This window comes from Chlorocebus sabaeus, chromosome 12 (genome assembly GCF_047675955.1).
Source record: "Chlorocebus sabaeus isolate Y175 chromosome 12, mChlSab1.0.hap1, whole genome shotgun sequence".
In the NCBI taxonomy this organism is placed as follows: domain Eukaryota; kingdom Metazoa; phylum Chordata; class Mammalia; order Primates; family Cercopithecidae; genus Chlorocebus; species Chlorocebus sabaeus.
Window position 1 is genome coordinate 52922747 of NC_132915.1, and position 24425 is coordinate 52947171.

At 37.8% G+C, this 24425-nt stretch overlaps 1 protein-coding gene across 10 annotated transcripts in view; it reads right to left on the reverse strand.

Annotated features, from left to right (window-relative positions):
* Nucleotides 1-24425, reverse strand: part of ELAVL2 (ELAV like RNA binding protein 2) — a 134776-nt gene that overhangs the window by 21003 nt on the left and 89348 nt on the right. For all 10 annotated transcript variants that reach the window (XM_073021684.1, XM_073021682.1, XM_073021680.1 and 7 more), the window contains one exon: nt 18461-18564. In XM_073021684.1, coding sequence (XP_072877785.1) covers nt 18461-18564 — 104 coding nt within the window. The remainder of the gene's footprint in view (nt 1-18460; nt 18565-24425) is intronic.

Here is a 24425-nt window from a genome sequence, read left to right on the forward strand (position 1 = left end):
TTAAATACTGACTCAACCAAAATGTACTTATCTCTTAACCCTGTCTTGTGACTGACTTAACCCCTCGAAATAAGAAAACTTGTCCTCATCCTACTTTGTACATCCTGGTACTTACCACACACTTATTGTAATGAAGATGATTTATAATCACATACTAAATTGAGAGTTTATTTTTGAAATATTGTTTAAAAGTTAACAGAAGCCACAATGTTTGTAATATACCAAACATTACAGGCAATGGTACTTTGTGTAGAGACTAAAATGAAAATTCTATTAAACATTTCAAAAATGAAGTTTCACTTCTCAAATTTTCAAGTCCCCAGAGGTGACACAATCTTCAACAAAATAATATGGTGCTGATAGAAGGGTGTGGGGGGGTCTTAATTTTGGAGCAAAAAGAAAATACAGTGATCATTTGGTCCAATTTCTTTATATTTGGGAAAGAGGAAGACTGAGGCGCAGAAAGGTAAAGTAACTTTTCCAAAGATACAAAGAAAAAGAGTTGGGTGTAGGACTCAGGGGACCGTAGCTCTTTGTCACAGGATTTTCCGTGACACCATTAGCTGCAACATAGTCTTCAAAATCATAAAATTTTCCTGTGAAATGACAGTGACTAGGATGATAATCAGACATTTCCAAGATTATCTGAAGAGCTATTCCAAGAAAGAACCTTAGCTTTGCTACAAAGAATATTTTCTTGTATACACATAAGTAAATATAAAACACATCAAAATAACTGTCTTAGGACAGTTATTGTATTTCTTCAAGCAGTAATGCCTGAGAATTATTTAGATGTTGGAGAAAATATCTAATTATTTTGGGAGTTGGAAGAGAAAAATCAAACTAAGAATCCTGAGACCAGCATTTTCCACCAATTAAAATGTACCAACCTACAATAGCCAGAATCTTTTTGATAGTCAGTGTCTCTGCCCTTTTATAAAATTACAAACCATTTAACAGGAAAACAGAATGGCAACTGGTTGTTTACACTAGGAAGACCTCTCATTTTCACATAATTTTCAGGTTTTAATGCAACCTCATTAAATAAAAGTCAAGGCAGTTGATCTTAGCTTCAACTTAAAGATGAAGCTAGGAATAAGTAATGTCATAAAAATAAGTGATCCTATGACATTGTTAAAGGCAATAATAAAACTACTGAATAGCCACAGAAAAATAAAAAGTGTTCTGGCTTTAAGATCTGTATCAAGCAACTAATCATAAACTACAGACTTGACAAATTAGACGTCCATTTTCACACATCTTCAACAGCCTCTAACAAACTACACTGAGTGGGGTTTATTAAATGCTACCCAGACATATACATCCATGTGTATCAAAGAGGGTCCAAATAGGCTGCCCTGACAGGCATCTCATTTTTATTAAAGTACAACTGGTAGATAACTTCTGCCCTTTTATTACTGTTGTTTCTCCTTGGTTCTAGTATGAAGTTGGTTCAACAAGGACATCTCATGCTGATAAAGGCAAATGAGATACATGGTAAAAATATTCTTGAAATGCAACTTAGGCCACAAATACCTTACCATTTCTTAAATTTTTTACCTGCAGAGATACTTAACAGAAAATAAAACAACTGAGCAATAGTAGTGGATACAGCATCTGAGGTGGAGGCAGTGAAATCAAATTCACTACGGTAGTGGCAATAGACTAGCCATTCCAAGTCTAAGCAGGAACTTGTCAATCAAAATGCTCCAAATTCCATTGCCAATCCCGTACATTTCACTTAGCCTTTTCAGACTTTAGAAGGTAATTACACTAAAAGAGTATAAAAAATAGATGGGAGTTTTAGCTGTAACCACCAGAGTCTATTCCTACTCTCTCTGCATTAGAAAATTTTCAGTAGTGGTTAAGAATGCTAACTCCCTTACTTTTAACTTCAGAAATGAGACTGCATTTATTTGGCCACATAATATTTATAAATATTAAGTAATGTGAATGGGCTGCAACTGAGGCAATCATGAGTTAGCTCAGCACCAGGATAAAAAATATATGATAAAAAGCAGAAGAGAATACACTATAACTGGTAAAGTTCTGGCCACTACACAGCATACTATGAACTAGTGGTTAGGATGGAATGTTTGGATCAGAACCCTCCAATGTTAAGGAGTAAAAATGGTATGGAGTCTCACAGAGCTAGGTCCAGGTCTTGGCTCTGTCACTTACCAGTTAATCATTTCCTTAGGTCTTCTATCTCTTTATTTGTAATTTGATGTTAATCACAGTACTTACCTCATGGAAACCTTACAAATATTAAATGGAACAATAAAACTATTAGCACAGAGCTGGGGAACCATAATAATGTTTTAATCATAATATCATTTTATATACATACATAGGAAACAATTCAGATAATGATAGCTCCTAACATTTATTAAGTGTTTACCACGTGCCAGACACAGTTCTGGATATGTAACATATGTTAATTCAATTGCTCCTACCAACAAGTCTATGCATTGGGTATTATCATCATCCCCAACTTATGGGACAAAAACTCAAGGAATACTAGTATCTTTGAGGTCAGGAAAGATGACACAGAGGAGGAAACTTGGCACAGTAACAATGTATGCACTCTAACACCGAAACAGTGCAAAAATTACATATATATATGAGGCTTCTTCCAAATCCATGGTGATAATTATTAAAGCTAATTCTTGAATATTCCAAGTATTTTGTAAGATGACAGCAGATGAGTGTGCTGGGAAGCCTGCAGCCTGGATGGAGGGAACATAAGGAAGGAGCTGTCTTACTGACATACAGAGAACAAATATTCAACATCTTTAAAATGGGCCAACAGTAAGGCCCCAAAATTTTATTTCTCCCATCAGGCTGTTACATATTAAACCTCCCATTACCTCAATTCTCTTTTGTACAGGTCTGTTGAACCTAAGCTAGTAAAGTAAATGAGAAATACTCTTTTGGATAGACATAGTAGAAATATAAATGAACCTCATGGAATAACTTCTATCTTCAGATGAAAGTTATGTGTATGTTTCTGCATGTGGAATCTGTTAAAAGCTACCATGCAAATGGCCACCTGATGATTCAATATGATTTCCCAGTTTTAAAAAAATACTGAAGAGGCTACACTATCAAGTACCACTATAAAACTTTCACTTTCACTAAATATAGTATTAATACATTCGAGAGACTAAAAGAAAAATCTCAGTACTCAGTAGCCAGTACTCAGATGGGTTTGAGCCTTCTTAAATATAGCCAGAGCACAAGACTGCCTCAAAGCTTCCTCCCAAGTTAATAGTATTCCCATTCAAAGCTTTTATATTACTAGGTTTTATACTTCTAGAGGGTTGAAACTAGTTTTATATGATGCCTATCTCATACAGTCGCACCCATCAAGTAGGGACTCTAATACCTGTTGAATGTATATATTCCATGGCCTTGTAAAGGAGGTTTTTCTTTTTCAAGGTGGAGTGTCGCTCTGTCTCCCAGGCTGGAGTGCAGTGGCGCGATCTTGGCTCACTGCAAGCCCCACCTTCCGGGTTCACGCCATTCTCCTGCCTCAGCCTCCCGAGTAGCTGGGATCACAGGTGCCCGCCACCATACCCGGCTAATTTTTTTGTATTTCTAGTACAGATGGGGTTTCACAGTGTTAGCCAGAATAGTCTTGATCTCCTGACCTCATGGATCTGCCTGTCTCTGCCTCCCAAAGTGCTGGGATTACAGGCATGAGCCACCGTGCCCGGCCAGGTTTTTCTGAAGTACCTCTCAAGCAAGATGATTAGAAGTTGTGGCATTTGCCCAAGTAACTTGGCTTTTGCTGCTTCACTGAAAACAATGCAGGCTAAATTGGCTTACAGATAATCAGATGTACTCATCTAATTGTTAGAAACCCATTCTCCAGCAATGGCTTACAGATTCTTTCAAGATTCTGAAACTTGACCAAATGACATCTCCAACAGATGCCATACTATCAAGATAACCATGGCAACTTTATGTCCGAAAATATACTTAAGATATAATTTGTATAGTATCTGAATATCTAGTATGCCTAAGGCACTGTCAACAGATTAAAATGCCGAGCTAGAATGTTAAACTAAAGAAGGACTAGACACTGGCTGGCATAAATAAACTGCAGGTGTCTTAAAAACCAACCAGTACTGGTTGGTAATGTGAAAAAAGAAAAAAGGTTCTCATCAAGCCAATTTCAGTGAATTAAACATTCTAGGACTTTCATTCACTTCTTCATTCATAATCTGACAAAGAGAGAAGTACATGAAAAGGAGAAATGGATAAGAAAAGAGACGGGTAGGTGGACATTATGCAGAAAATCTCACATAAAGGGATACCTTTACTTAAATATTTGTTTTTGTATGAAACCAAAAAGCTGTTAAGTCCTTTATATATCCTTCATCCAACCATATCTTCAATGTATAGTGACACCTACCAAGAAGTTTTGAAAAACACACCCAAAGTTAAAAATGGCATTAAAACAAAAACAAAAACAAAAAACCTCCAAGAATTTCAACTTTTAATTTCACTTAAACTGTGACTTTTTCCATCTTTGAGCACATAGAGCAGGTCTTCACTGTCTCTTATAAGCAACAGACAGAAGTTTCCTCATATAGAGGTTATAAATAAAAACATTCTGTAAGTTGCTCTCCAAAGACAAAAATCTCGTTGCCCTCAGAGAGCAGACCACCAAATAGAAGAAAAAGGTAATGTATAGTGAATACATTTTTATCCACTTTATTAATTTATTTTATGGCCAAATAAAACGTTGTAAATAACAGGGGTAGAGGGCCATGTAGGCAGAGAATAATCCAAGGCAATGGAGAATTAGGCTTGCATATTGAATGATGAAGAGCCCAGCTGAGTCAGAAGAAAGATTTCTGTAGAACACTGACAACACCAGAACAGTGAGTTGAGGGCAGAGTCTAGAGCCCTTGAACGTCAGGGCAAAACTTTCATGAGCAGAGGAATAACAATCTAAATGTTAGTAAGTATTATCAGATAGAAATGTAAGGAAGGAGAATATAGAGACAGTTTCTCTTCATAACCCAGGTGAGGAGAACAGTCAAAATCAGTGCGGTAGTGAAGTTACATGTAAATGCCATCTACAGTTAAGTTTCTGTTTGTACTATAACTAGAAGAAAAACTGCTTTGCAACAATGTTCAGAAACCCAAGTCTTCTTTGACCTACTTATATATACAGTAATGAAAATATAATGATCATTTCCTCTGTGTGTACACTAAATACTGCTTAGAGAAACTTCATCTTGATACCATTTGTAAATACTTAAATGAGTCCCATAGGTCTCCATGGATCTTTGCAGAGCAAGGCAAATATGTTTCTATGAGCAAATTACTTGATCTACCCAAAATTCATTCCTATAGATTCTCTTATAAATTAGGTCTTCACTAAAGGGGGATAAATGAAAAGTATAGGGCTAGGTTTAATCAAATTTTCCAGCCAATCATTTTTGTAGAAGGTTATTACTTGATAGAATAAGTATACTTTACGGTGTTCAGAGGTAAGCTTCTCCTAAAAGGTACACATCACGTGAAGGCCTCTGTGCTTTTGGATGAGACATTCCCTTACGTGTAACACATTTCTTCTTTTTCCACCCCATAAAACCTAGCTTGTAAAACACTATCACCTCTGAAATCATCGCAGAGGCCTCTAGACAGCAAGTGGCATATCCATTTTCATTGTATTCTGCGTTCACTCATCATATATCCAAATAATGGTTGTATAAACTAAGTGCTGTCTCCTCTACGACACAATGACATCAAGGACAAGGCTACCTCTTGTCTTATTTTAATGCTGTTCCAACATTTAGCAAAGCTAACTAGCCCACACTAAGCACTCAAAATGTTTATAAAATATTTAATTACAGATACTCCGTGTCCAACACTGTATAGCCAAAATTACAACAAAAAAAAACAACCTGTAATTAAATACTTTTCAAAGATTTTTACATTTGTTCATCCTGGCTCTTTGTTTTGTGGGCAAGGTGAGCATCACACACATCTTTTAAAGCTACTGACCTTCCCTACAAACTTGGAGACAGGCCTATTAGTCTTGTACGGTTCCATATAATATAATAAAGTTCTAAGGGGAGGGAAGTCTTGAATATAAAATAACTGCTTCTACTAAATCTTTAATGTATTTAAAAAGTATTAGTCCTCAAACACCCAGAGAAAAACTCCTAACAAATAATCTTCCTCTTAAAGGATGTTTTATTTCAACAATCCTCATTCAAACGCCTGTTTTAAATTTAAAACACAATCTGCAAGCCGTATCTATATTACAAGTAAACCATACGCTATCCAAGATTTAGTGTTTTGGGCCCTGATTTGACCCAATTGTCAGGGATCTAATGTATGTATACAGGTATACATATACAAAAAAGTTAGGAAGCCAGCTCACTCTCTTTCAAGGGCAGCCTGTCTTTGGTAAGCCTCAATCAGTAGAAACTGTACCAGTTTTTTAAAAATTTAAAAAGCAGTAACAGCAAACACTGCAGATTGCTTATGGCATTTAACAGGCTGAGATGGAAATTTGTGTGAGGCACGTATGATAAAGGAGAAAGCAAGGAAAAACAGTAACAGAAATGTTATTAAAAGCCCTCCCCACAGAGCCAAAGGAAGTTTTACCTACACATATTTTGTGGAGCTGACTAAGTTATACAACTATGAAAAATTTATTCAATACATAAGGGGATAACCCCTGAAACATTAGTGAGTGTTTTATGACTTTAAGTCTACCAAGATATTTCTCTCACAACATGATTAGACATTAGAGAATAACCACAGGGAAAGCTTTTTTTAAATGAACTGATTTGCAAGACTAATAGTCTCATTCAAAGACAATCCTTCATTCTCCAAGTATCTATTAGACACCTGAGCTGTATATTTCCCCTAACAGCTTTAACAAAAAATAATTACTGTATTCCTTAAACCCTTTGTGTGACAGTTGTGAAGATTTTAAAAGAAAGAGTTTTTAAGGAAAACATGGACAACCTTCACTGTACGCAATAAAGAGACCATATCATTGCCATCTATACAACACCTGCAGAAATTTAAAGATGGGCAGCAAGGACGGGAACAACCACCTTTATCTTTGTTCTAAGACAAAGTGTTCTCCTGCTTCAGATCTGCAGAAGCACCTTGAGAATCCCGTCCTGAGGTATTTAATTACACTGAATGATCTGGCACCAGGCCCTTTCCCCGGGTCTTGCTGATTGATAGCATCAATAACACTCACTGGCTGTAATTAAACCACCAAATAGTATCCCCTTTGCCACTTGGCAGATCAATGTTCTTTAATACTCCAAAGAACAAAGTACAAAGGTGAGAGGGGTGTTTTTACCCCTCACCTTCACAGTTCATTTGACTTTGTGCACCAGGATATACTGCAGACAATGCATATTTTACAGTTCCCCCGAGACATTGCTTAATGAAGAACATGAAGAAAAATCCTTGGTTTCTTATTCATTTTTGCAACTCGGAGCAGGGGTAAAACATTCTAAGCCTTTGGCAAAAGTATGCACCGCTTTAACGTAGCTTTGGGGCGACATTCAGTTTACAGGTCAAAAGGTTTCTGAATTAAGGTTGCATATCAAAAAATTTTTTCCTTAAAAAATTACAGCATAAAATGTGTGGAAGCTCTTATAACAGAGCAAATTCCCATTTACTGAGGCCCTGGCTAGAAAGTTCCAGTATCAAGAACTGGGTAGGGAAGGAAGAGGGGTTTGGTTGGCAGGCTATAAATGTAAGACAAATTTTTATTAAATTTTAAAAGCCTTTTTTTTTTTTTTTTTTTTTGAGACAGGAGTTTTGCTCTTGTTACCCAGGTTGGAGTACAATGGTGCGATCTCAGCTTACTGCAACCTCCGCCTCCCAGGTTCAAGCAATTCTCCTGCCTCAGCCTCCCCAGTAGCTGGGTTTACAGGCGCCTGCCTTTGTATCTTAAGTAGAGATGTGGTTTCACTATGGTGGCCAGGCTGGTCTCAAACTCTTGACCTCAGGTGATCTACCTGCCTCAGCCTCCCAAAGTGCTGGGATTACAGGCGTGAGCCACTGTGCCCGGCTCAAAAGCTGCTTTCACAATGTAACATCCTGGATCACAGAATTTAACTCCCAATCTCTTATAAGACACCCTTTTTTTTTTTTTTTTTTTTGAGACAGAGTCTTGCTCTATTACCCAGACTAGGGTGCAGTGGTGCGATCTCAGCTCACTGCAACCTCCACCTCCCAGGTTCAAATAATTCTCCCTGCCTCAGCCTCCGGAATAGCCGGGATCACAGGCGCCCGCCACAATGTTGGGCTAATTTTTGTACTTTTTAGTAGAGATGGGGTTTTGTCATGTTGGCCAAGCTGATCTTGAACTTCTGACCTCAGGTGGTCTGCCCACCTCGGCCTCCCAAAGTGCTGGGATTACAGGTATGAACCACTGTGCCCGGCCAAGACACCCATTTTAAATGGATGGGCCCTAAAGAACCATACTGAAAATTCTCCAAATACTCTCAGAAGCAAATAAATTATGCTAACATAATTGTGATGTTGAAGTATTTAATGACACACAAACGCTTTGAAAATGAGCAAATTGTGTATGAGAGTATATATTATTTTTTAGGTAAATCCAGCACTATATTTATTAAAAACACATTAGTGAATCCCAGCCATTCAAGATAGCTTGATGTAACCTACAAATGAAAATCCTATTATTTACAAGTAGACTTGTTTTAAAATAAGCACCACAGACCTACTCAAGTGCAAATCATTAAGATCCACTGAACAGTGCTTCTCAGGTCAAGCCACCACCCGCTTAAGAATCACCTGTGGTGGCTGCTGAAATACAATTTCCTCAGTCTCTCTCTGCAGATACTCAGATTCATTAAGTCTTGGTTGGGGTGTAGAAATCTGCAATTTTTCATCAACCACCCCATCCCACTGATTCAGATAAACATTAAAGTGTTGGCAGTCTCTTGTGTAAAGGCATTTGAAATAATCCTCAAAACTATGGGCATATTAGGGTTTCCTAGATAGCTCATAACAATCACGGATGCCAAGCCCTTTTCCTTGCCATCCACTGATTGTTATAAGTAAGACAAACGCCAGGTAGCTTGAAAGCAAAGCATTTAGGAATATAAATCACCTGCAAATGCAAAAATGCAGATGTAAAATAAAGCCCATGAAACTCATCCAAAGCTATTTCCAAGAACCCAGACTGGCTGGATGTGGCTCAACTGGGTTAGTCTTTTCAAAAAGGCCACTGTGCTTGATTCTATGAAGTTAGGAGCTTCTCTCAATGACTCTTTCTAGGAATATGAATAGGGTTATTTGGTTAAGGCAGGCACAAATTTCTAGACAGACATTTAACAAAACTGGAAACTAAACTTTTTCTGAATTATCAGTTTCCAGGACTACATGCTTGTTCTATTTTTCCTTGTCCTTCCTGCAGCTCACCTGATCAAAAAACCAAGAACAAAACACAAATCCAAGACTTATACCTCCAAGTCCTATTGCAGCATTCAAAAGAGTTCTTCTCAGAAGGAAGGAGAGGAGGCAGACAAGTATCAGACTGCCTGTACTGTTTTCAAAATACAGATGACCCTGGAAAAACATGGGTTTGAACTGTGTGGGTGCACTTAATATGGGATTTTAGACCAACCCCTCCCTCTTCCTCTGCCTACTCAACATAAAGATGACAAGGGTGAAGGTCTTTATGATGATCCACTTCCACTTAATGAACAGTAAATATATTTTGTCTACCTTATAATTCTCTTAACATTTTCTTTGCTCTAGCTTACTTTACATTGTAAGAACACAATATGTAATAATACATGTAACATACAAAATATGTGATAATTGTTTATGTTATCAGTAAGGCTTCTAGTCAACAGTAGGCTACTAGTAGTTAGGTTTTTGAGGAGTCAAAAGTTAAGACTTTTTGTCATATGGGGGCTGTTACCCATAGCCCCAGAACTGTTCAAGTGTCAACTGTACAGCCCTGTCTCGTTGCCCAAAAGCAGCAGGTCAAGACACTTCTGGAAATAAAACATCCACAAGTAATTCTAATGTAGTACATGCAGCTGAGAACGCACACTAAAAGTAATGATAGGAAAGGCTGGCAGAAGTGAAAGTAAAAGAAAATGTACCATCCGTGCTTTTTTAAAGAGTCTGTGCAAATTTAAAGAGAAACCAATGTTAATGCACATTTCTGTAACTTTTAAACTAGCATCTAAGACTTACATGAACCTATCAGAAAAATATTCTTAAAGAATGGATAGCTGCCTAAAAAACAAATTCAGGAAGTTACTACTATAATAATTTCACTGTTCATTACAACTGAAATAACTGAATCAATGTTAACTCACTTATCTGCTAAGTATGACCTCCAAGTCCAGTTTTCTTCTCAAACTGTATGTCTGTCTGTCTCAAGAGCTCACCCTGAAAGAGGGCAGAGTTCTTCACTCCTAGGCAAAGACAGCTCCACTCCCTGGCACTAAGAGGTCTGGTCCAGAAAGTCTCAAGACAAAGACACTCAAAGGCCCAAATTAAGGCCTCTATTAGTTGGTTTATTTAGAGTGGTATCTGAGCAAAACAGCTAAACATCAATAATGTGAAATGGAAAGAAAGCAACAAAAGCTACGGCATCAGCCAACATGATACCACATTTCTGATGCTGGTAGTGCTTATTAGCTATTTCATTTTGAACAAATCCCTTTAACCTGAGCTTTATTTCATCAAAGGGATTAAGTATTTGCCTACCACAGACTACTGCTGTTTCTGCATGAATTCAAAACAGTAAAAAGATAATAATCCTATGAAATTTGTTTGAAAAGTAGATACAGCAAGGAATTAAGGGCTCCTTCTTGGGAAGTTAACACAAACATCTTAACTTTGCAAGCCAGCTATGTGGTAGAATAGACTGAAGCCAAACTGACCTAGCACCACTTTTCCCAGGTCATAAATGAAAGAAAAGCCCTACTCCACATTCCCCTTAAAAAGCAGTGGAGAAGTAAAGCAACAAGGGCCAGCAGCGTGATGTTCACGCAGAAAAGATTTTTGGCCATCCCGATCAGTTTCAATTTATCTTATCTCACTGTTATCTTAGAACTCAAACTCAAACAGATTTGAACATGTGGTTCAACTATTTTCAGTGTCTTCTATCATGATGCACATGGTTTGCTTGAATCTCTTCCTCAGCCTCATTATTACTAGAAAACCAATTTTGCACTTAACATTCTAGACCTGTGAGCTGTTATAAGGGTCCTGCCTCAATGACTCAAATTTCTGATAGACAGTAAGTTTCAATGACATCCCCACCATGTGAACCTTTCAATTCCACACGTGCACACACACACAGACAGCAACAATTTCCTAAACCTATACAAGTTATTACTTCTGTGGCTTTCCCTTTGCCTTACACAGAAGCAACACTCACAAGGAGGCAGTTTCCAATGAAGGTCTTCATGAAACCTGAAATTCTCCATGCTGGTTACAGAAATGAAAGAGCCAGGGTTTTCTGGTATAGACCTCACTTAGCATAAGTTTAAGCATCTGTCATGAAGGGCTATGATACCCCTGTGGAGCATGCTTAGGTAACAAAATGATCCATCAATTGCAATAAAGATGGGTTCGGTTAACTGTTGAGACTCTTCCACCATCACTACCCAGTGTGTGGCTGGCAGGCAGGAAGTAAGCTGGGGACACTGCCACCAGGAACCCTGTTCCTCATCCTTCCCTCTTTGTAGGCTCTGCCTCTGCTCCAACAACTGTGGGAAAATCTAAAGGAAATCCATTGGAAGAATGCCTAGTTATTGCCCTTTGGGAATTCCAATTAACTCTCACTTTGGAGGTAGCTAGAAGGAACAGATGTAACACAAGCGGCCTGAGGACAGGACATTCAAGCTTTGGATCTTACTTGGGCTACCTACCCACATTCCCTAGATCACATGAGGTGAGTAAGAAATTTCTGGGCTTTTTGTATGAAAAAAATTAAAGCTGAAAAGAGAGAATTCTACAAAACACATGAAGGGCATTATACAAATAACAATAAAAAAGTCATCTGTCACTTCTCACTTCAAGTAAGGACTATGTAAATGGGACTCAACATAGAAGAATTTTATCTAAATGTATTGAAGAAGTGCTGATAAGAAGATGTAACACGCTGTTGAAACTTGACATATGGCTGTGGAAATTTCCAGAACACAAGTTAACAATGAAGTTAGGAAAACATGTACTCCATCAGTCTGTATTCTTTAAAAGGCAAACGAACAATTTACTCAATGTTTCCATTTTTACCCCACTCCTGGTATCTACTTTTTCAATTTTTTTTTTTTTTTTTTTTTGTCCAGATAAATGACAGTTATCAGGCTAACACCTCATAAGTAGGTCAATTAATTTGAGGCCTGGTCTTCAACCTATTACTTCTAAATTTTCCAAAGCTGCTCAAGGTAAAAGGGAAATAATGGTATATATCCAAGTTTTTAAATGAGGAGTACTTTGTAGAAGATGATTTATAAATTTCTACCCTTTGTACTATCACAGAAAATAACAAACTACACAAGCCAGAGAAACACTAGGGTGGGCTGAAATGCTCAGAAAGATGTGGCGTTTAAATACAAAGCAAACCTTCCTCTCCTAATAAATACTCCAAGTCAATCCCAACACTGCTCTGCTCAAAACCCTCCGGTGCCCCACCCTCACGTACAGAACAAAACATCAACGCCTTTACATGCGCACCCAGAACACACTTCTATAACCCATAACTCAGGCTCATTCCCACATTCGCCTCCCATCCTGCTTTCTTTCTGGGCAAATTCTATATGGTTCCCCTATCAACTGCTTTAAACCTTCCATGCCCTACAAAAGCCATGAACTCTCAGCATTATGACTATTAAAAGAGCCACTTACCTCAAACACAAAATTATGCTACAGGTATTTTAACAGAGGACCTACTGGGTGGCAGGCCCTTAGCATAGCTTTACTTACACTCCTGCCTGCATATTCCCTCTCCTTCTTTACAGTGGGGACTGGTTTACACCGCATCTAAGAATATTTCCTCCTGGTCAGTATTAACTTTTATAAAAGAACAAATTATAATGATAAAGAAAAACCACCCCACTCCCAATAATCCTGTCGCAAAAGGAGTTTGAACTAGAAACTCAAATCCCAATATAAAGTTTACAGTGGCTGTTAAACTTGCAAGAGTGAAAGAGGAAGGCAGTTAAAATTATTCTCTCTTCAGGAGAGGGTGCTGCTTTTCATCAAATCATTCTATACAATAAACATGAATTCACTTAAAAAGTTACGTTTTTTCTTAATATGCAACTTGGCAGACCATCAAAAGCTTTTTTCCTCTCCTAAAAGGCAGGTAATGAACATTCTCAGTGATGAATAAATTATTTTAACGATATAAATGGAAACTTAAATGGTTAAAAGCTCAGTTCAAGACTACGCGGCCAGTTAAATCATTTTAGTAAGGTAATTTAGATAGGATAAGACTTCAGAAATGTAGTTCTATATTCCTCCTATGTTAAGGGTCAAGTTCATGCTAAACAGAAAAAAAAAAGTATAAATATGACATTTACTAACGAGAAAAGGATAAACTAGTTAGAAAAAGGTATAAATTTAACAAAAAGTTAATGGCAATACAGTAGCTTAGAATACAGGTTTCTCAGCTTTGCTTAACCACTCAAACTGAACATAACAAATAGATAATACCATTTATAATATTCTCATTTTTATAATAGAATTTTCCAAATGTGGTTAAATTGTGGTTTAACTATTTCAGTATAAGAAATTTCATATGATTGTATATAAATTAATAACTTTTAAGCAAAGGTAAATTTTAGCCTGGTCTATAGCTGAATGATCAAGGAAAATTAATCAAGACAAAAATCAGGCAGTTTTTCTATGGTAGTAGTTCTAGGCAGAATTTTTTTTTTCTTTTGAGGGGTTAGAACCTACCAATAACAACAAAACGTTCTATTCCCTGAGATAATAGCTCCTTCTCTCCAGATAAATCAACCCCAATTTCAGGAAAAATAAAGCATCGTAGGCCCATTGTAGGGAAGGGAAAAGCTGAGAGAGATGCTGGGAGCCATGCATCCATTTCACTGTTATGTGACAATCATCTATCCAGAGTTCTTGATGCAGAGGAGGGAGGAAGTCTATACATATTCTTGGGAATGAATGATTTTAGCTTGCTAATCATGAACTTCAGTCTGATACTATTAACCTAACAAGTCAAAAGTATTAGCTTTAAGCCATAAAAATTCCACATACTATTTAGATTTTTTCAATACTTAAGACCCCTAAAAATAAAATGAGTAGAGAAAGAGCATGAAGACTGAACTCAGTAGGTACAACCACTCGCCTCATGTATAATCCACCAAAAGAAGGATTCCCATAGGGACCTGAAGGCTTTTGGTGAAAAACCTCTCTTCTCATCAGCATACAATTTGACACTTCCATGAGATTACTCCCCCACTCCCATGCCTGAACTGCACACACATATTACCTTTTCATTACCCTCCCTAATGAGAATTTTAAAACATTTTTGTAATATTCACACTTTATTTACCATGTCAACACTGGGGGACAATGTGGGCAGGCTTAACCCAAAACAGCTGCCTCCCATGTAGTACAGGGATGATGTGATTTCACCAGCAAGGTATGCCTCTGGAACATCTCCTGAACCAGGGAAAAAAGTGACCCTTAGGACAAGAGAACTACTACCTCGAGACTTTAACCTGTATCTGCTACTACTTAAACAGCATCCTACTATGAGGTGAGTATGTTGTTTTCAATTTCTATGCCATGTTTTTTAAAAGCAAAGGCTGGTGAACCACGTTGAACTCTGAATGCTAAATGATCACCCAGCATGCTCAAGAAAAAACATTAATATTTTGGTTAACAGAATGAACCACAGGAGATTATTAAGGTAAAATGCTAGAAGACAAACTGAACTTTGCACAAAAAATACCAAATGTATAGAGAACCGCCGAACATTTTTGGTGATTCCTAAGTGCTAGGCCTTAGACTTGCTGTCATAAATTACCTGGGAAGCATAATAAAAAACAGAACCTTGAATCTCTCTTGTGGACAGTGATCTAGCAGATCTAAAGTGGATCCCAGAAACTGCATTTCCAACCCACTTCTCTGGGGATTAAGATGCAACCAAAGTTTGGAAACAACTGCTTTAGGTCCTCACAGAGCCTGACGGACTTCACTCACCACGGAAATACTGAATATTTGTCATTTATTCAGCACACCAACTACTGCACAAAACCCTACTGAGCTAATGCTATTCGGGAGCCCCAGGAGAAACTGCTAAATAAACCACCTTTCACAGCACTTGATTCACTGTTTCAATATCCCAATAACCAGGAATTTTACCAAACGCATACTAAATGCTAAGAGTACACAAACACTTGTACATACTAACCAATCTTCTGTACCTTTCTAAAGTAAAGCACAGTGTCCTGGCAAGAGTTTTGATATAACGATCAGAAGACAAGGGTTTGTTTTGAGTCACAGCTCTGTCTTCAACTGCCTGGTCTTGGCTAAATTGTATGACCACCAAGATCTCCACTCTGACTGGGGACAGAGAGCAGTGCTTAAGCCTAAATTACATATGGGTCCCCCTGTAATTCCAAAATGTCTGTGATTCCTCAAGGGTAAAGAATATAGACTTCAAAGACGGCAGAACTCAGCAGGAGCTGGAATAACCTGGCAAGACAGAAGCTGAAGGACAGAATTCCTTTAGATGGGCTCCAAAACATGAGATGACCACAGTTAAACTAAAAATGAGTGTGAAAGGGTATACCAGGAAGTAGGAGTTGCAAAAGCATACGCATAGACATTGGGAATAAGATCAGCTTACAACTAAAGAGCCAGTCTGACTACAGTGGAGAACAGCAATAGCACTGGCGTCACTGCTACAAAGCTCAGCCAGATGATAGGGTGAAACAGTAGAGAAACACCATCGAATTTTGAGTGAGCAGTAACATGAGTAAAGTGGTGCTTTGTAAGAAAGTGGTGCTGACAACCATCACCAGTATAGACTAGAGGAGGGAAAAAGACTTATTTATGGAATAGTATCCCAGGAAATGAAAAGGTTTAACTCAACTTCCAAAACATTCTTAAAGCTGTGAATACTAGAAAAACTTGGCTCAAGACATTGTACAGGAACACAGAATCTGCCTAATGGAAATAAGTCAACACAGACAGAACAAACATGCAAAGGGGATGCTACATACTTGGGGGAAATGGTTTGCTTTGCCTGTTGGACAAATCTGGGCCAAACTGAGGATACCAGCTGTTATCTGATATTTTTACAGGAATCAAATAGGGGCGGGGAAAGTAGTAGCCTGCTGTTTACCCATTACCCTGACCCACATCTCAGAAAATCAGAACTTGATGTTACAGTATAAAAGCCACAAGGCTTTACTGTCCTTTCTTCCACATATTCAGCCCAAGCAGCTGGGCCCTAAAGAGAAAAGGCTGGATTATGAACAGTAAAGGAAGCGGCTGTCATCAACTGTCTCCTTGAAGGCCACAGGCATTTCTCCTATGGAGACCTATTTTCCCCTGCATTTCTACCTTCTTTTGGATCTTAGTGCAGTGAGGATATATAGTAAAATAACTGACACATTAGAATGAAATAAGGGTAATTATTTCTGGAATGGAGAAAAGGATAGTTCCTGGGATGAGCCATCCTGACCATCTATTCCATTTTCTTCTCAACCACAACTCAGGACCTCAGAACTAGGACAAATTAGCAGCACCCCTGGAAATCAATATAAATTGAGGTAGAGAAACCTGCAAAAATCTGCCGTAGGATAGAGAGCACATGGTCTGAAGGTAACTGAACACTGGATGTCTTTTTAAATAACACTTGTTACTTAATAGTACTAGTAAAAGATCTCTGACACAAATAAAAAATATGCAGAGAAATATAACCAGAAAAAGTAGTTCAGACTGAAAAAACTTCAAAGCAAACTTAAGGCTTTGTCTTAGACTTTATTGGAAATCTGATTTTTCCCTTCACATTTTGATAATATACAGTAATCAGTTCATTTCCTGATTGGTGAATCTTTTCATAGGACATTTTCTTGCTCAAGAAATACCTAGAATTCTTGGACCTCTCATACCCTAGTATATTTGGGAACCACTATATACTTTCCTTTAGATAAGACAGGGGTGGTAGGCATTTTTCTTAGGGGCCAATAAATACAAAGAACGATGTGTCAAAACCACTCAGGGCTAATAAATTACCTTAACTGGTAATTCTAAAAAAGCAAGTTTAAAGCACAAAAATGATACTGCATTTCTAGATACCTGAAAAAAATGAGCAAAAATCTTTTAGAAGAGTCTCTAAGCAAGATGGATACTACAGTCAGCGTTGACTAACTTCCCCCTCACTACTTCAGGCTATAGCCTGAGCTGGTTTCTTAAATCAAGGGTGGAAAATAGGTTCACACTTGAGTCAATTGATAGAGGTTGTCTGGAACACTATTTTGAAAAATATTTGGGAGCCACATCTAGACTCCGTGAGAAAGAGTGCCATGATTGATTGGCAATGTCTGCACTGGGCAGGAGAGAGCAAATTGATGGTACATGTACTAAGAATTTGCTAGAGGCAACATCCCTCTTATTTTCTAAAGGAAAAGAAATCTATGCTGTGAATTGGATTAGCTCCCTCTCCAGAGAGAATCTACATAAGAATTTCAAAGATTCACAAAAGCAGCAAAATATCTACAAAATTATTCACTGTATGTCTTAAAAAGAAAAACAGAAAAAATAACCTGTGTCACGTAAGTTCCTCCAGTCAGTCTCCTCAAAGCAAGCTGAATTTGCTAGAACAAACTACAACTCAAGCACCAAATCTAGCCTGCCACCTTTTTGTATAATCCATGAGCTAAGAATGGTTTTTACATTTTTTAACTTGGAAAAAATAAAAATAATATTTGTAACACATAAACATCTTATCAAGTTTCATTGCCCATAAATAAAGTTTTATTGGACCACGGCTGCATCCATTTGTTTATGCAGTGGCTATTACTGCTTTCAAACTGTAAAGGCAGAGTTGAGAAGTTGTGACTGACTGCATGGCTCGCAAAACCTTGCTTATTTAATACCCAGACCTTTAGAGAAGAACAAGTCTAAGGTTTCCCCAAGTTATAGGGCAAGTAATTCTCTATAAGGGAAGGAGATTTGATTCCATAGGCTTACTAAAATCTTTATCTAAGAGAGTTGTTGCTCTGTCCCTTTGCGAATACATGAATGATTATATATAGTACTCTGGAACAGTTCCCCCCCATCATGCAGCAAACACCAAAATTCCACTATGTCTCCCAGGTAACTGTTTATATGGGCCCAAAAGGAAGAAAGGAAAAAACTACCAGTAAACCTTAATTTTTTTAAACCTTCTGTTCTACAAGTAGATATAAAATTTTTTTTAACATACTTTTATTGTTTTGGTTTGAAGTCTCAGTCCATTCAGGGTGTTGATAGCTTTCTCTGCATCCTTGGGGTCAATGTAGTTCACAAAGCCATATCCCAAGCTCTGCCCTAATGAGAGGGAAGGGAAAAAAGGCATATATTAGTTCTACACTGCTGACAGAGATCGACTTTCATTTTGGCATATGGTCTTGTCATTAACACCAGCATATTTCCTCAACAGTAAAAATAACTCTCTATTAATTCTAGAAATATACATGAAGTCTTTTTGTTTCCTGTCTACTACATTTGCAAGTTTTAGAGCTCAACAAGCAGTGCTGTTTAGGACAAAAAAAAAAAAAAAAAAAAAAAAAACACATCCCCAAAGGATTCCATCGTACATGCCCTGCCTGAGCCAGAGTATACCAGCAGCAAGACAATGCTCAGCTCCAGAAACTGTGGGGATAAATCTCTGTGCTATGGAAAGGGCTTAACAGGCAATACCTTTTCAGCTTCGGTTTCCTTAGCCATAAAATGGGAAGACAGAAAACATCAACCAAGAATCTGTCAGTGTTCTGTAAATTGTACCCTGACACATTTACAGCCTTTACCAAGTACAATTATGTCGGAGTCTAAAATGGTGAAGAACCATGTGTGGGCGTGTATACGTGTAAGTTTATTTTAGAGGAGGGCTTATCTTCAAATACACTCAATCAAATTTCTCCAGAGGGTTTTATGATCTACATAAGAACAGGGAAATATGAACACAGAACATTTACAGTGATGACATCGAAGACAATGAGAACATACAGGAAAAGAAGAAATAGAATATAAACAAAAATAACAGGAGAAAAAAAGTCTGGAGTAAAAGTTGCTTAAAAGTGTTTGTTGTTGTTGCCACCCTCCCCCAATCATCTGAGCCCTCTCACTCCTGGCTAAGTGATGCCCTAAATCTCAGAAAATAGGAGCTATCAAAAGCAGCTGAATCAATGGAGTGCAAAGATAACTAAAATCAACTGCAAAGGTCTCAATTTTTCAATGAAGAAAAGTTTCTCAGTTTGAAACGGCAAGAAACATTATACAGGTGACAAAAATGGGCATAAGAAAAGTTTGGTCTACAAAGTCAAAACAAACTAAATGGTGATTTCCCAGATGCCCAAGGACAGTCCAAATGCTTTTACTAAGTTCTATTGTTGCACCGATTTCAAAGGGAAGTGAGGTATTTGTTCTTGATGGGGCACCGTCCAAGTGGGTTTTTAAGACAGGTACTCTGGTTATCCTAATGTGGCTACTTGTTACTATGTAAACAAAAAGAGAAGGCTAAATATAGTGCTCAATATGAAAACTAGTGATTATATTTTGGGACCACAACCAGAATTTTGGATAATCACTGCTTGTACCCTCTTATCAAAATGTATTTTTTCCTGTGTGGTTTTTATTTTTAAAGAGAAAGGAATAGAGAGCTAAAAACTAATTAGGTTAATTTTATCTCACACTAAAATTGAGAGGTTTTATTTTATAGTTCTAGTAAAGAGTCACATGGGAAGCCACTGTATTTTTAAGCATTCAGCTTTTCATTAATTCAACATTTATCATGTGTCTACTGCATGCATTGTGCCCCTCTTATGAAAGTATGTTGCAGTCCTATTGTCATTAAGTAGAATTAAATAGGCTGAATGTAACAAAACCTGCTCAAAGAACCAGCTTACGGTGGAAAGAAGACAGATTTCAATACTGGTTCTGGTGTTTACTGGCTCTCAGCTGTGCAACTTTGAAGAAGCTACTTAACACCTCTCTGAACCACAGCTTCCTTGTCTCTAAAATGAGGATAATTTCTACCCAACTAGGTTGCTGAAGCAATGATGAAAATACTTATTAATGATGAAAGTAGATCATCACCCTAGTCAAAAGATAACATGAGAAAAAAATAACATGCTTACTGTTAAAGATTTTAAGTATATTCATTTAAAGTTAAATAAAAAAGATGCTACAAATATAACAGAAAAAGAAAAGGGCAATACAAACATATCATAGTTTTGTCACACTGCTTTTCTATGACAAAATAAATCAATTATATCCGCATAGTCTAATTGCCCTTTCTGCTGATAGATACTACTACTCCTGCATCTTAGCAGCTTCTAACCCCAGTGCATTCTCAACCTTGACTGCAATGGAATCATCCAGAAAGCTTTTTAAAAAAAACCAAAACAAAAACACCCTGATCCCCAAATCCCACTCCCAAAGATATATATACACACACACATATACACACACATACATATACGTGTGTATACACACGTATATGTATATGTATATGTGTGTATTTGAGATGAGATCTCACTACGTTGGCTGGGCCATGCTTGAACTCCCGGGCTCAAGCGATCCTCCAACCTTGGGCTCTGATTTTATCAGTCTGTTGTGAAGCAGTGGTACTAGCTTTTTAAAACCCTGGTGACTAACATACAGCCGCCATGTTGAGAAATCACTGCATTTAATGGTGAGAACCACGGTGGGGCTACAACGGGGCTACTGGGAGGTCTAAGAAAGGTCTTGAAGGGATGACTGCCGTTTCATAGCCATGTTGTTTAGATACATATGGATGTGTCTCTTCTAAAATCTTCAAGTTACCTATTACTTCAAAGAAACAGTTTACTGGCCTCCTGAGGTCAGTCTGGGGCACAGGAGTGCCCGCTGAGATTAGATCAGTGGGTAAAGTGAAAAACCTGTCTTGCTTACTTCCTACTTAGCTGTTTCCCACTCTGGCCTCTGAACTCTTAACTCCGGGCCTGCTGTAGACACGCAAATGTGTGCTAAATGAAAGATTGAGAAACTTACTGATGTCATTTAACCAAAGGTATTATCATCATCACCACCACCACCACCACCACCACCAACACCACCACCACCAGAGGACCCAACCATCAGATGGGTCTTCCACGTGACACCCTCAAGCAATCATGACTGGCTACGATGAGTCAAATATCTAATATCTGTTAGATACTCAGAAATATTTATCTAATATTTATCTAATATCTGTTGTTTATACTCAGAAATATTTATCCCCAAATGACTTTGCCTCCTTGTAAAAAGTTTCTTACTTGCCTAGTGGTATTATTAGGATGAGTGCCACTCACAATATGTTTGAGGTAAGCAAAACTGTATTATTACCCTAAGCAAAATAATATGAAAGGGGGTATCTGCTATTAAAAGACTATATTTCTAAACCTACCGTCGTTGGTGTATTAAAATGTTGGCACTGTAACAAAAGGGAGTTAGAACTTTAAATTACTTTACAGTGAAAATCTGTAATCAAGGCAGCAAATACTCATTGGATGTTTAAAATATATTAAGGGCATCACAGATGATACCAAGATAGGCAAGCCTCCCCATTCTCACCTTTTAGCTACATGGTATTTTACTGTTTAATTGTAGCTTCACATTAACCATGTTCGGTATTCAGATTCTTCTCCTACAAGGTAGAAATGATATCTGAAGCTTGGCAAGGTCAATCAGCTTCTACAAATCAAAAAGGCAGGGAGGAAGTAGTAAAGTCAGGACTTAAAGTCAGGACTCTCAAATGCTGTGCTCTTCTCCACTCAATTAACAACTAGTTTATACCTGAACTGAGACTTCAGGCATATTACATATAAGCCCAGGACTAGTTTGTACCCAATATGCCTGAATAATAATGTAATCAGGCACTTCTGACACTTTTACCGCAAAAGATGCTTCTTGGCTATTATCTCAAACTTCTGTACCTTTTGTACAAATACCACTTTTACTATATACGAATTTCTGTGCCGCTATTCATTCCTATGACAACATAAATTGCATCTTATTTATATAGTGCATATTTCTGGTTATAAGTGACTGCACAGTTTTTAAAAATAAAAGCAGTAGCAAAGCAAACATTAAAAAAAAAATACCTAACCTACCCTTTTCCCACTCTTGTATTCATCAGTAACAGTCACGGGCCACAATGGAAGGCTTGGAAACCAAGCAACATTTATCCTTATCATCCAAACCTATTTTTCAAGTCTCTCTGAATTTAGAATGTGCATACTGATAATCCCCAAACTAAGATTCATTTCTTTAAAAAATTTTTATAAAATGCTCCATTTAAATTCCAAGTATAACCATTATGGAAACCAACATGATTAAAAGACTGTTCTGACCAAAATGACAAAGCTAAGGCTCTTCAAAAAAAAAAAAAAAAAAAAAAAAAAAACCGGTCTTTAAATGCTAAAAAATTTGCCTGGTAACTGAACATAAAGAATAGGGTCAACGCCATGTGTCCTCAGCTATTCTCAAAAGCTACCTGTGGTCACATGTTCTTAAGAATATTCGAAACCATTAATCCAAATCTTTTTTCTTTCGAGACAAGGTCTCTCTCTCTGTCGTCCAGGCTGGAGGGCAGTGGCACAATTTCGGCTCACTGCAACTTCCGCCTCCTGGGTTCAAGCGATTCTTCTGCCTCAGCCTCCCAAGTAGCTGGGATTACAGGCATGCATCACCACACCCAGCTACTTTTTGTATTTTTAGTAGAGACAGGGTTTCACCATGTAGGCCAGGCTGGTCTCAAACTCCTGGCTTCAACTAATCCACCAACCTTGGCCTCCCAATGTGCTGGGATTACAGGCGTGAGCCACCGTACCTGGCCCCAAGTCTTGATTCTAATTGCCTTGGTACGGATTCTAGAACTTTGTTATATTCTGTGCTGCACTATCGTGTATGAATGCCTTTTGTTTTACACCCTTCTTTTTAATCTAACATATATGCCACAGAAAAGAAATCCTTCTTCACAAGAGATAGAAAAATAGCTTATAAAAGGCTCCTGGCACAAGGAGAACAGCTATAAACAGGCTGGTAGAAATCACTGTCCAGGGATCCATATCACAGAGCTGAAGCACTCCACAGGCCTCTGAAGAGGACCAAAGACTACTGAGAACAGGGGTCAGAGCAAGGAGAGGAAAACAGGAAGACAGCCCGTTTAGTGGCAGAGTGCTACTGTGGGAAACCCAGTAAATGCCAATTTATCCCAAACTGTGAGTAATTCAAAGCATCAGCCATTCCCCTGCCACCTACATTGCTTGTAATACCCTACTTTAATTAAAATTTTAATTGTATATTTTAATTAGAAATACACAATCTTCTGGACCTGTTTCATTCAAAGGTCACTTTATTTAGTCTTTTCTATTTTAAATTACTACCAATGTTCAGAAAAATCAAATAACCCCTCAGGTTTAAAGGTAAAGGCAACAGACTACCGTCATTCTTGATTAAAAGATACATTAATTTTATCCAACCAATATTAAACGAGACCCTCAACACAAAATTGTGGAAAATAAAACTTTGTATTTAAAAAAACCCAAAAAACAAGAGTCACCCTACAAATTTCTCATGTAAAATAAGCATTCAATAACTATGGGAACCATACTTTTTATTAGGCCCTGAGAATTCAAAAGAGAAAAAGTTCTTTCTCATAAAGCCTATATTCTGACAAGTGGAGATACAAACACATTCTACAGGGTATTAGAAGAAAATAGAGCTAAGGAGAAAAAAGCAGCAGGGGATGAGAGTGGGGAGGGGAGGGGCAGGGCTGCTGTTCAAACACAGTGGTCAGAGCAGGCCCCATTCTGCAGGTAACATTTGATCCAAGGCTTGAAGGAATTAGCTCAAGTCTAACAGTGAAGATGTGCAAGACTTATTCCATTCCAAGGTCTGCCATACATGCATCACATTCTGCCAGTTCTACCATCTAAATCAGTCCTTTGTCTGCATTAGCATTGGTTCTGTATTATCCTGGCCCTGATTATTGCTACACTATCCTAATGGGACACCCCTTGCTTAGACTCCCGTTAATTCCAAAAACAGCCATCCTCCACCAAAATATTGTCCAGGAGAACTTCCTAAAACACAAATCTAACCATATTCTGGTTTCCAGTCACTGTCAGTTTTGTGTTCACTTCTACTTTTGCTCATCTTCCACCACT